At 34.9% G+C, this 12500-nt stretch overlaps 1 protein-coding gene across 5 annotated transcripts in view; it reads left to right on the top strand.

Moving 5' to 3' along the window:
- dnm1a (dynamin 1a) overlaps positions 1-12500 on the top strand; it is a 159005-nt gene that overhangs the window by 117161 nt on the left and 29344 nt on the right. For 3 of the 5 annotated variants that reach the window (XM_079608009.1, XM_079608011.1, XM_079608010.1), the window contains 2 exons: positions 9177-9286; positions 11551-11662. In XM_079608009.1, coding sequence (XP_079464135.1) covers positions 9177-9286; positions 11551-11662 — 222 coding nt within the window. Of the gene's footprint in view, positions 1-9176; positions 9287-11550; positions 11667-12500 lie in introns of all 5 variants that reach the window. The other 2 variants (XR_013796958.1, XR_013796959.1) reach the window with 1 other exon arrangement.

Genomic DNA, 12500 nt, shown 5'->3' on the forward strand with positions numbered 1-12500 from the left:
AATAAACAGCATTAATTTAATTGTTAAAAAATATTTTAACTGGAAATTTCACAAACTAAATTTTTTATTTAATTGAAATTAACGCAATGTAGCAGATTTTAGATGTAAAATTTAACAGATTAGTGCATATGATTAAATTAATAAATTAAATTAACATTTTGCAGTTTTTTTTATCATGCAAATAAATTTTTTCAGTTAAAATATGTAATCATCTTCACTAAAAAATAAGGATCTTTACTTGGAAAACAAACTTTTTTCAGGGTTTGCTTGTGTAAATTGATTAATGCATTATTAGTTTATATAATCACATGCACTATTGGGTTAATAAATTTGACCCTTTTTCCATAAAAAAAAAGAAAAGAAAAAAAGTTTCATTTGAAATCTGGTTTGTGAATTAAGCGTGCTGACCCGTATCCAGTGCACACACACACACACACACACACACACACACACACACACCCCTCCCCCCTCACACACAATCCTGTGGGACACACTGCATTATAACATCAATATATTAAGCATGAGAGAATGGAAATGTGTTAGAAAGCGTGTTTCTGAAAAAGCCTGTGTGTGCGACACGTCGTCCTCTCACTAAAGCTCTCCGGCTGTCGGGAACATTCGTGTTCTTTACGAGCGTGCCAATCATAGAGTTCAGTGTGTTCAGCTCAGTTTATTCCCGTCTGCGAACCCAAACACACTCTGCGGTCTTGCATGAGCTGATGAGATGTATAAAAGCATGCACGTTAAATGCAAGGCAGCGAAACACACTTCAATACGGCGGTTTGATGCAAGCGCACATAGATGAAGTCCTGGAGAATAGTCTGAGTTTGTTCATGGCTAAAGCGAGCGCACAGATGCATGTGTGTGGTCAGCGCTTGACCTTGGCAACGGGGGGTCGACGTCGCCCGTTCTCCTGCAGACTTTACAGCCGGACACTGAGGGGTTAATGTGTTTAACACGCCGCTGCTGTAGACATCAGTGTGTGTTCTGAGCGTTGGGGACCAGCAACTCAAACCAGACCCTTCGCTTTCTCCATGTTGAACTGTAGATGGATCTTTCCTTTCTAATCATATTAGCTCAGCAAACAAGGGGGGGGGGGGGGGGGGGGGGGGGGGTCTCTTCATAGGAGCTTTTCCAAATGCTACATCACTGTATTTACTTTGCATTCAATTGCGCAGACAGTCTTACAGTGCATATCTAATATTTGATTAAATCAGTGTGTTTGACAGGCATGAGTAAATTAACCCTGTTCATGTGCTTCTTTAAATAACAAATATCAGCTTTCTGTCGTTTTTTGGTCTTGACAATGCTATTTTAGGCACTTTTTTTTCCCTCCAAATTCCGTTTTATTTTGTTCCAGATTCTGTTTTTTTCCATTAACATTTTTTTTTTTTTTACTTTATTTTAATTGTTAAATAAAATTGTAGTCTAAATAATAAAATTCAAGAAACTTGTACATTTTAACAACGGTTTATTAAAAGTTTAACAAATATTACATGTTTAAGGCCCTATTAATTTTTTTTTTTTTTTTTACAAATTAAGTTTTATTTTGTTCCAAATTCTATTTTTTTCTCTCTTTTTTTCCAGTTTTCTTTTAAAAAAAAATTGGACTATTTATATAGGTTTTTATTTTATTTTAGTAAGCATGTCTAATTAATTGAAATAATGAAACTTGTACAATTTAACATCTATTTATTGAAATGTTTAATTGAGATATATTTAAGGCCCTTTGAAATGCATTTTATTATTTATTTCTTTATATAAGAAATTTAATTAAATTTAAATAATTAAAACGCATGTTTAATTATTATTTTTTTTTTTTAACAATTTATTCATATTTTAAGAACAATATAATTTCAATTAAAAAAATTTTCTTCAGAAATTCTGGCAATCAAAAGAAAGCATAAAACTTTTTTAACAAATTTAATTCATCTTTTAATCATGAAATTAAACTTTGTCAAACAAAGTGCTGCACAACAGAGCTGTTAAAAGTAAAATTGTGATTATTCCTTAACATTTTTTTTACTAATAATAATAGAATACGTAGATATATTCTACTGTAATATATTTCAGTCACAATTTCCTCAAGTTAAACCGAACTTTTATTTTGACGGGTTGCCGTGCAGACTTGAGTTTCTGCACCATTCATTCCCACAGAGACACGCAGGATTCATATTCAGTTTTTTAGTGGTTTAATATTCACAGACACTAGCCTACTGTATATATCGCGATTTGATTTAAGTGTACTGACCTGCTTTTTATTAATTCATAAAAATTGGAGTAATTCAGTGAAATCCGCTGATATCATACAGATCCTAGATTAACTCTGCTCTGATTGTAAAAACTAAATGTGATCCTGGACCACAAAACCAGTCACACAGGTCAATTTATACATAATCTGAATGTTTTTCATTGATATATGGTTTGTTATGATAGGACAATATTTGGTCGAGACACAACTATTGAAAATCTGGAATCTGAGGAGCAAAAAAATCTAAACATTGAGAAAATCTCCTTTAAAGTTGTGCATTTATGTTCACGATTGTGCTGCATTCACTCACAAAAACACATGTTTTATATATTTACGGTAGGACATTTACTAAATATCTTCATGGAACATGATCTTAATATCCTCATGATTTTTGGCATAAAAGAAAAATTTATAATTTTGACCCATACAGTGTATAGTTGCTATTGCCACAGATATACCCGTGCGACTCCAGACTGGGTTTGTGATCCAGGATCACACGATATCCGAGAGCTTTACTAAAAAGCCATTTTGTGAGTAACTTGGAGCAGTTTAGCATCTTTACATTTCAAAGCAGCTTCTCCAAAACCAAGAGCTGGTTGAGAATTAAAGACAGAAAAGAAGGAAAAAAAAAAAACATGCTTTTTGAAAATTGCCATTGGCCCGAGCTCAAGGCGCAGTCGCTCTGGTAATGAAGGGTTAGAGCGGCATTATTGCTGCCAGATGCTTCTCCACGTCTCTTTGATGCAGTCACACACACACACACACACACACACACACACACACAGTTCAGTTCAGTTCTACATATATAATACCTATATGTCCGTTCTGACGCGTACGCATGAACACGGACGTGTGTGTAAACATGCACATGTCTTAAAAGTGTGTTTGTTTGTATTACCGCGAGAAGTGTGTTTATGAATCGAGTCAGAACTTCCTCCGCTCTTATAATTGCGCGGGTATTAGTCACACCGAAAACAAAACAATGGAAAACATTCCCAGTTCAGTCCGTGCGGTTGGCTGGCCATAGGGAAGAAACTTCTCTAACTTTATTAAATATATACGACACGATGAACGAGCGACATCCGAGTGTTGCGATAGGAAGTGATTATCCGGAGTTCTTGGGTCGTCTTACGAAAACCCAGAGCCAGCGAGACTTTACAAGACCATATGGAGAATCATTCAGTGTGTGTGTGTGTGTGTGTGTGTGTGTGTTTTGGGAGCTGGGGAGGTCAGAGGTCACGACTGATATACACTGATGTCTGACTTCTCACCCGCTGATGACTTCCATGCGTGTGTGTGTGTGTGTGTGTGTGTGTGTGTGTGTGTGTACCGTGAGGTTATGTTTAGTCGCAGCGCTGTGGTCTGTTGCTCTGTATATATGACTCTCTGTGGGGTTTTTTCTTTACACACACACACACACACGCACACACACACACACACACGCACACACACGCGCACACACACACACACACACTTTTATGAGGAGTGTATGTATTTTTATGAGGAAAATAATTTTAGGACCATTAAAACGACCTGAATTGTGTTCATTTTTAACTATTTTTTTTTTTATTTTATTGTGTTTGCTTTTTGCACTTTAAGCTCTAATACTTAACATGATAAAAGAAAATGAGGAAACATATAATAAAGCACGTCAAACCATTTAATATCACATAAAATTTTATAGGTTACAGAATTCAGTTTTTTATATGTAGTTTTTTTATTTTTTATATTTGAAATAATTTTGAAAATGACTCCATTACAGGGATTTTTACATTTTTTTTTTTTTTAATTCACCACAGAAAATACTACCATAATAAGTAGTCTAAATGCTTAATTTAAATAATATATCAGTATATTATATAATTGTTAAGTGTGAAATCTGCTTAATTCTCATGAATATAATGCAAAAATCTTAAATCACAATATGATTTTTTTTAATGGTTCTAAATATTGACTTTCTTAATTTTTGGTTCTCTGTGAAAATGATTTTTGACATGTTTTGTAAGATTCACTGGATTATATAGGTTCTTAATGTTTCATTATGTTTTTCATTATGTTTTGTGGTTTCTGGATTCTGTTTTAATGGTGCTTTTATTTTGAAAGTAACACAAATATTATCATTCTGTCATCAAAATGTAATAAGTTTAGAACCAAGTTTCAAACCTACATGACTTTCATTCTTCTGTGGAACACAAAATATGATATTTATGTTTTCTGTACAAAGCTGTCAAATGTAAATATAGCGTTCATCATCTGTGCTTTAGAGCTCGACAGTCACGCTTTCATTCTACAAATAAGATTAGATTGAATGTTTTGCTTTTTGTGTTTCATATCTTGAATGTAACTCGACACCATTTAGTATGCGTGGTTCTATGAATATGCAAATGAGCCCCGCATCCACTCACTCAGAGATCCACTGGTGGACGATCACACGTTGATCTGATTGGTCAAGGTAGTGTGTGACGTCAGAAACACCAGCGATTTCACACCGTGTTTTTGAGACTGTCTTTGGTTCACTGCAGTTTTAAGCAGAAAATACTCAGCAATGCCGTCCACTTATGAATTTACTAGGGCTTCGCCGTGTGTGAATGGCGTCGCCGGTGTGTGTACACTCATAGAGAATAATGTGTTCGAACTTTAAATACGAGGCGCTGCACTTCTCGTCCGGTGTGCGGCCAACTTTAACGTTACGCTTTGAGTGGATGAATGATGAGCACGAGACGTCGAAATGGATGTTAATAAGATTCTGAATGGAAAGTTTACTTTTAAAAAGTTGCCAAATGGTTCAGTTGACAAGACCAAAGTGATCTGTGTGTGTGTCGTTGTGAACCGAGCTATCATCGTCCAGTCTAAACACCACTTGATGGTCAAGCACACACACACACACACACACACACGATGTGTTTCTACACCCACTCCTCAATATCAGTAACGTCACCTCGTCAGTATTTGTTTCACCCTTTTATTGATGGACAGTGTTACATTGTGTGAGAGATTATTTGCTCAAGTGAGAATGTTAGTGTGGAATTGAACACTATATTGAATATATTAAGTATGTTGTTTTCAATAAAAAACATTTGCATAAAGCAAGCCGATCCACTTTTCCATGTTGATGAGAGCATTAAAATGAGAAAAAATAATGGGACAAAAAGAAATCAAGAGACATTTAGAATAGATAAAAATTGTGTGATTAATCGTGAGTTAACTATGACATTAATGCGATTAATCACGAGTTAACTATGACATTAATGCGATTAATCACGAGTTAACTATGACATTAATGCGATTAATCACGAGTTAACTATGACATTAATGCGATTAATCACGAGTTAACTATGACATTAATGCGATTAATCACGAGTTAACTATGACATTAATGCGATTAAATCACGAGTTAACTATGACATTAATGCGATTAATCACGAGTTAACTATGACATTAATGCGATTAATCACGAGTTAACTATGACATTAATGCGATTAATCACGAGTTAACTATGACATGAATGCGATTAATCGTGAGTTAACTATGACATTAATGTGATTAATCACGAGTTAACTATGACATTAATGTGATTAATCACGAGTTAACTATGACATTAATGTGATTAATCGTGAGTTAACTATGACATTAATGTGATTAATCGTGAGTTAACTATGACATTAATGTGATTAATCCGAGTTAACTATGACATTAATGCGATTAATCGCGAGTTAACTATGACATTAATGTGATTAATCCGAGTTAACTATGACATCAATGCGATTAATCGCGAGTTAACTATGACATTAATGCGATTAATCGTGAGTTAACTATGACATTAATGTGATTAATCCGAGTTAACTATGACATTAATGCGATTAATCACGAGTTAACTATGCCATTAATGTGATTAATCGCGAGCTAACTATGACATTAATGCGATTAATCGTGAGTTAACTATGACATTAATGTGATTAATCACGAGTTAACTATGACATTATTGTGATTAATCACGAGTTAACTATGACATTAATGTGATTAATCACAAGTTAACTATGACATTAATGTGATTAATCGTGAGTTAACTATGACATTAATGTGATTAATCGTGAGTTAACTATGGCATTAATGCGATTAATCACGAGTTAACTATGACATTAATGTGATTAATCGTGAGTTAACTATGACATTAATGTGATTAATCGTGAGTTAACTATGACATTAATGTGATTAATCGTGAGTTAACTATGGCATTAATGCGATTAATCACGAGTTAACTATGACATTAATGTGATTAATCGTGAGTTAACTATGGCATTAATGTGATTAATCACGAGTTAACTATGACATTAATGCGATTAATCGTGAGTTAACTATGACATTAATGCGATTAATCGTGAGTTAACTATGGCATTAATGTGATTAATCACGAGTTAACTATGACATTAATGCGATTAATCGTGAGTTAACTATGACATTAATGTGATTAATCACGAGTTAACTATGACATTAATGTGATTAATCGCGAGTTAACTATGACATTAATGTGATTAATCGCGAGTTAACTATGACATTAATGTGATTAATCGTGAGTTAACTATGACATTAATGTGATTAATCGCGATTAAATATTTTAATCGTTTGACAGCCCTAGAATTTACACATGGATTGTCTTAAAGCAGATTAATAACACCACATAGACACATAAACAACATTAAAACGAGGGGAAGAAACAATGACAGAATGTTCCTTTAAGAGCGCCGCCGTGATCTTTCTATCGTTTTCTCTTTTTCCAAAATCTGGCTGAGGAAAAGGAAAAGTGTGAGTCACTGAGCAACTGCTCCCCCGTCAGAAACTGTGTGTGTGTGTGTGTGTGTGTGTGTGTGTGTGTACCAACTTAACTATGTCTTTGGGACAAATTTGTACCCAGAAGTGTCCAAAATCCTCCCTTTAGGGACGTCCTCATTTGTAAATCTGGTATAAATATAAAGTAATTAAAGGTTTTCTAAAAATGCAGAACGTTTTGTGTGATGGGTAGGTTTAGTGTGTGTGTGTGTGTGTGTGTGTGTGTGTGATGGGTAGGTTTAGTGTGTGTGATGGGTGTGTGTGTGTGTGTGTGTGTGATGGGTGTGTGCGTGTGTGTGTGTGTTGGGTAGGTTTAGTGTGTGTGATGGGTGTGTGCGTGTGTGTGTGTTGGGTAGGTTTAGTGTGTGTGTGTGTGTGTGATGGGTGTGTGTGTGATGGGTAGGTTTAGTGTGTGTGATGGGTCTGTGCGTGTGTGTGTGTGTGTGTGTGTGAGATGTGTGTGTGTTGGGTAGGTTTAGTGTGTGTGTGATGGGTGTGTGTGTGTGTGTGTGTGTGTGTGTGTGTGTGTGTGTGACGGGTAGGTTTAGGGGTCGGGTTAGTCTAATGTGACAGAATATACAGTTTGTATAAAAACCATTACGCCTATGGAGAGAGTCCCCATTTAGATAGCTAAGGAAACGTGTGTGTGTGTGTGTGTGTGTGTGTGTGTGTGAGGAGAAGACGGTTGCTATGGCTTCATAGACGACGTCATCCCTTCTGCAGCGTGGCGACTGCATGTCTTATATGTGATGACGCGCGGCGCACACACTCGGAAAACCCCTGAAACTGACGAAAACCCCCAAAGAGAGTTTCAGGAAAGATCTGGAACTGTGCTCAGGTTTACCAGCGTCTGCAATCAAACCCAGAGATGTCTTTAATGACGCTGCGGTGGACCCGGCTCGACCGCTCGCCCGCCCTGACGGGTTATTTTAGGTCTGTCGACTCTAATCAGTTCCAGCCACGTGTGGCGGAGACCGAACATCACACACACACACAGACACACACACACACACGGGACTGTTCTTCCCTCTGCACTCTTTCTTTGTTACTATAGTCACTCGTCACTGTTAATATCACTCATGTTAATGATCTGAATAAACCTCTCACACTAATGTTGTGTCCTAAATGACGCACTGTACACTTATATATAAGGTTATTTATTTCGTCATTGAACATCGGACACTGAGGCTCCTCCCCTTTCGCTACGCAATTAAATCTGCGGTAGTCGAGTGCATGAAGTGTCCAACATTACACACTTAGTCTTTTCTTTTAATTAAGTGCATCATCCGGGTATTTAAAATGTAGCTTTAAAGTGTAAATCCAGCTTTTAATGTTGTTTATGTGTCTATGTGGTGTTTTTTTGCATATTCAAAGCTCATTTGCATATTCATAGAAATACTAAATGAGGCAATATTTTAAGCCATGAATTTTTCTTCAAGGAAAAAACTTTTAAATATGTAATTTTGGTGATTAAATATGAGTTTTAAGAGATACAATTATTGACTATAAGTATTAACTGTTAGGTGTGATGTTACTTTACTACACTCTAAAAAACGCCTGGGTTGTTTTAACCCAATTTCGGGTCAAATATGGACAAACCCAAACGTTGGATCAAAAATGCAATTTAAAAATTTAACCCAATGGCTGGGTTTGTCCATATTTGACCCAAAATTGGGTTAAAACAACCCAGCATGTTTTAGAGTGTAAGTTATCAGATTTATTAAATCCCACAGATCGATGGTTTTTGCTTATTTATTTTATAAATATATCTTCTCTACCTAGTTCAGTATCATTAGCTGTTCCCAGACACCTATTTTAATGCGAATATTGGATTAAAAATAAATGCATTTTTAACATTATGCATTAATATGAGGAGAGTTCTCTGCATTAAAGATCAACGTGACTCTGCATTTCTCTACGATACAGTAGGAAATGAAATGTGATAAGATGATTGACAGGCCAGTTTACTGATGTGTCAGGATGAGAGAGAGAAACCGTTAAACACGCAGTTGTATGACGTTGTGTCCCAAAGCTTGTCTACTCTTCTGCTACACACTCAAAAGTTTAATCTCAGTAAACTCTGTTGCGCCCCCTGCAGGAGAAAGAGAAGAAGTACATGCTGCAGGTGGACAACCTGAAGCTCAGAGACGTGGAGAAGGGCTTCATGTCCAGCAAACACATCTTTGCCCTGTTCAACACTGAGCAAAGGTCAGAGGTCATCCAGCACAACATGACAAAAGTCTGACACATTCTGCTTAACCCCTTAAGCGGCACCCCCCTTTTTTTTAATAGACATGAAAATGCACATTTCGAACTTAAATGGTTGTAATTCAAGAATGCTTTGGAATATAGATGTAAAATTGGTCTTGTTTTAAAGAAGACATTTGGCAGATTTTTTAAAAAATTAAGGAAGTTAAACAGAAAAAAAGTTATAGAAGTTTGAGTTTATGAAAATTTAATTATTCATATTTTATATAAAATATATATTTTCAAAACCTGGAGGACTTTAAAAATGCAAAAAAATCTGAACAAGTTGTGTTTCAAATGTTAGGTTGATATCTCTTGAAATGAGCGTTCAGAGAGATTTAGTTTGTGCGCAGTACCACACTTCTCCACTAGTGGACATCACTGCCCATATAAGGGCGCCTCCATTTCCATATGTGGTTTGAGTGATCTGATTCTGAACCATTATTTTTTACAATTTTCATACAATTTATCAAGTAGACATCCTATTCAGAAGTAGTGTTGGAAGTTTGGCAGATTTTGAAATGAACTCAAGCTCTAAGAAACACAGAAGATCACGTATGTGCATTATAGCTCGCTGACACATCACTAATGCTGAATCTATTATTGTTTTCTTTATATTTAAAACATTTTCAGAGCTTTTTTTCTAAAAGTATTGTATGGATGCTATCTTTTGAACTCTTGGCATGAAAACAAACTGAGGTTTCTACCATTCTTTCATGATTTTTCATGTTCATCACTATTTCAAAATAAAGGTCTGAACTCGCCTCAGGAGTATGAACATATTCTTGTTGCAAATTGATAAATTACGGCTCCTCTGTAATTTATTTTGAAAATCAGTCACAAAATATGTAAACTAGAGATTGTAAGCTTTTAAATGATATATAGTTTGTCAAGATTAGTTTAGGTTTAGTATAGGATATTACGGTTTTAAATATGTAATGGCTGTGCCAATATAAGGGGTTCACTTTTGTAATGTGATGTTGTTTAGCCCGTCTTTTTTTTTTAATCGCCTTTTTTTTCATATAGCATATTTTAGTAATTATCGAATTATTTGTTCTTGTTTTTTGTTACATGGAAATGTATATGTTCATGTGTATAGTTAAAAAGCAAAAAAAAAAAAAAAAAAAAATCATAAATAAGGTATGATTCGAAAGCTTATGACCTCAAAATTCATCCTGTGAAAACGGTTTTAAAATTGGACATCGCGTTACCATAGTAACGGTCCTCTAAATTCTTTCTGCGGGCTCATCCCCTATTGGGCGGTGTCACGGTTTCATATTACAACATTTATTTTAACTACTTTATAATCAAAACCTTTTCTAATCTTGACAAAACACATTGTTGGAAACGTCTGAGTCTCAAGGTTCCATATTTTGTGATGGCAGAGACATTTGGACAGAAATGTAGTAATTTGATACAGGTGAATGCATAAAAAATAATGCATAAAAAAAATTCTATGGAATGTGTGCATCACCCGGTGGCTATCTTTGGTATTACGCCTAAACAAAATACATTTTTGTGATATCAACTTCAAATTTGGAACACAACTTTGATTTTAGAGTAAAACATATTGTAAAATAAATATTTTTTATAAAATAAAAAATATTTCAGTACATTTTTTTAATTTACAGTAAATTTAAACTTTTTCATACTTTAATTTTTTAATCTGCTGTAATAATCTGCTGAGTGTCTTCTTTGAAACGAGACCAAACGTAGGTCTATATTTCCAAAAGCATTCTTGAATTACAACCATTTAAGTTTGGATAGTGCATTTTCACAAATAAAAATATTGCTTGTTGAACATTATAAGTTGTATTTTTAAACAGAATCAATATTTTGGAAGTGAAATATGAAAGGTGAATATAGATTATAGAAATGTAAAAAATGAAATGTTTTGAATTAAAATATTCACATGCAGCTTAAATATACAACCATGTTGAATTTCAGCCCATAAAAATGCAAGCCCTATACAATGCATTAAAATGGGTTAATGTAATGCATATTTTTTTAAGTAGTGTAATTCAACAAGCTTTTTTGTTTCAAAAATGTAGAACGTAGGTCTATATTCCAAAAGCATTCTTAAATTACAAAAAGTTTGGATTTTTTCACGTCTGAAAAAGGGGTTACACACTTAAGGGGTTAAAAACTACTATCTGGAAAAGCCTATACTGCCCACCAGAAGCCAGACTCCACTGCTAACATGTGAACGTCTGCTTGCGCGACAGGAACGTGTATAAGGACTACCGCCAGCTGGAGTTGGCCTGTGAGAGTCAGGAGGACGTGGACGGCTGGAAGGCGTCGTTCCTGCGCGCCGGCGTGTACCCGGAGCGTGTGGTGGTTTGTGTTCATCTTTTTACTACAAATGGCAAAAAAATCAAACCCGGAAGTAAAAGTTGCATTAATATTCAATTAAATGCACATTTATTTGTATAGCGCTTTTCACTATGCACATCGTTTCAAAGCAGATTTATAGAAAATGCATGAGTCCACATTACAAATGTATACCACAGGGCCGTTGAATGCTTGAATCTGATTGGTTGACGAACGTTCTACGGTGTGCAGTTATTTTCAAGGAACCGCACGGTTAAAGTAGTTCCGGCAGGTCTTGACCGCATTACAGCTCCATATCACTGCACGTGGTTAATAACGGAAAATAGGATACAATTCATAACAAGAACAATTATGCGCTTTATCTGCAATTCTCAATGTCTAACTTCACAATCAATGGAAACGCAGTTTAATTTTAATAAATAAAGTCCTATATATAATCAATAGAAAATTAAATGGAATATTTAAATAAATTGATAGTCCTGCTGCACAGGTTTTCTTAATTATTGCAGATAATATAACACATAATTATTGATACTTGTTAAACAGGCTTTGTGTTTCATTTATTAGGCTAGTCTACTGTCACTAATAGAAACAAATAATGAACAAATTAATTAAAACAAATTAAATTAATAAATAAATAATAATATTGACGCACGTGCTTCTCTCGCTCTCATAACTGCATTAATAACTGCATAAAGCATATACAAGATATTTAGTAAATGTCCTACCGTAAACATGTATTTGTGTGAGTGAATGCAGCACAATCGTGAACATAAATGCACAACTTTAAAGCAGATTTTCTCAATGTTTACATTTTTTTGCTCCTCAGATTCCAGATTTTCAA

Source organism: Phoxinus phoxinus (genome assembly GCF_949152265.1).
Source record: "Phoxinus phoxinus genome assembly, chromosome: 3".
NCBI lineage: Eukaryota > Metazoa > Chordata > Actinopteri > Cypriniformes > Leuciscidae > Phoxinus > Phoxinus phoxinus.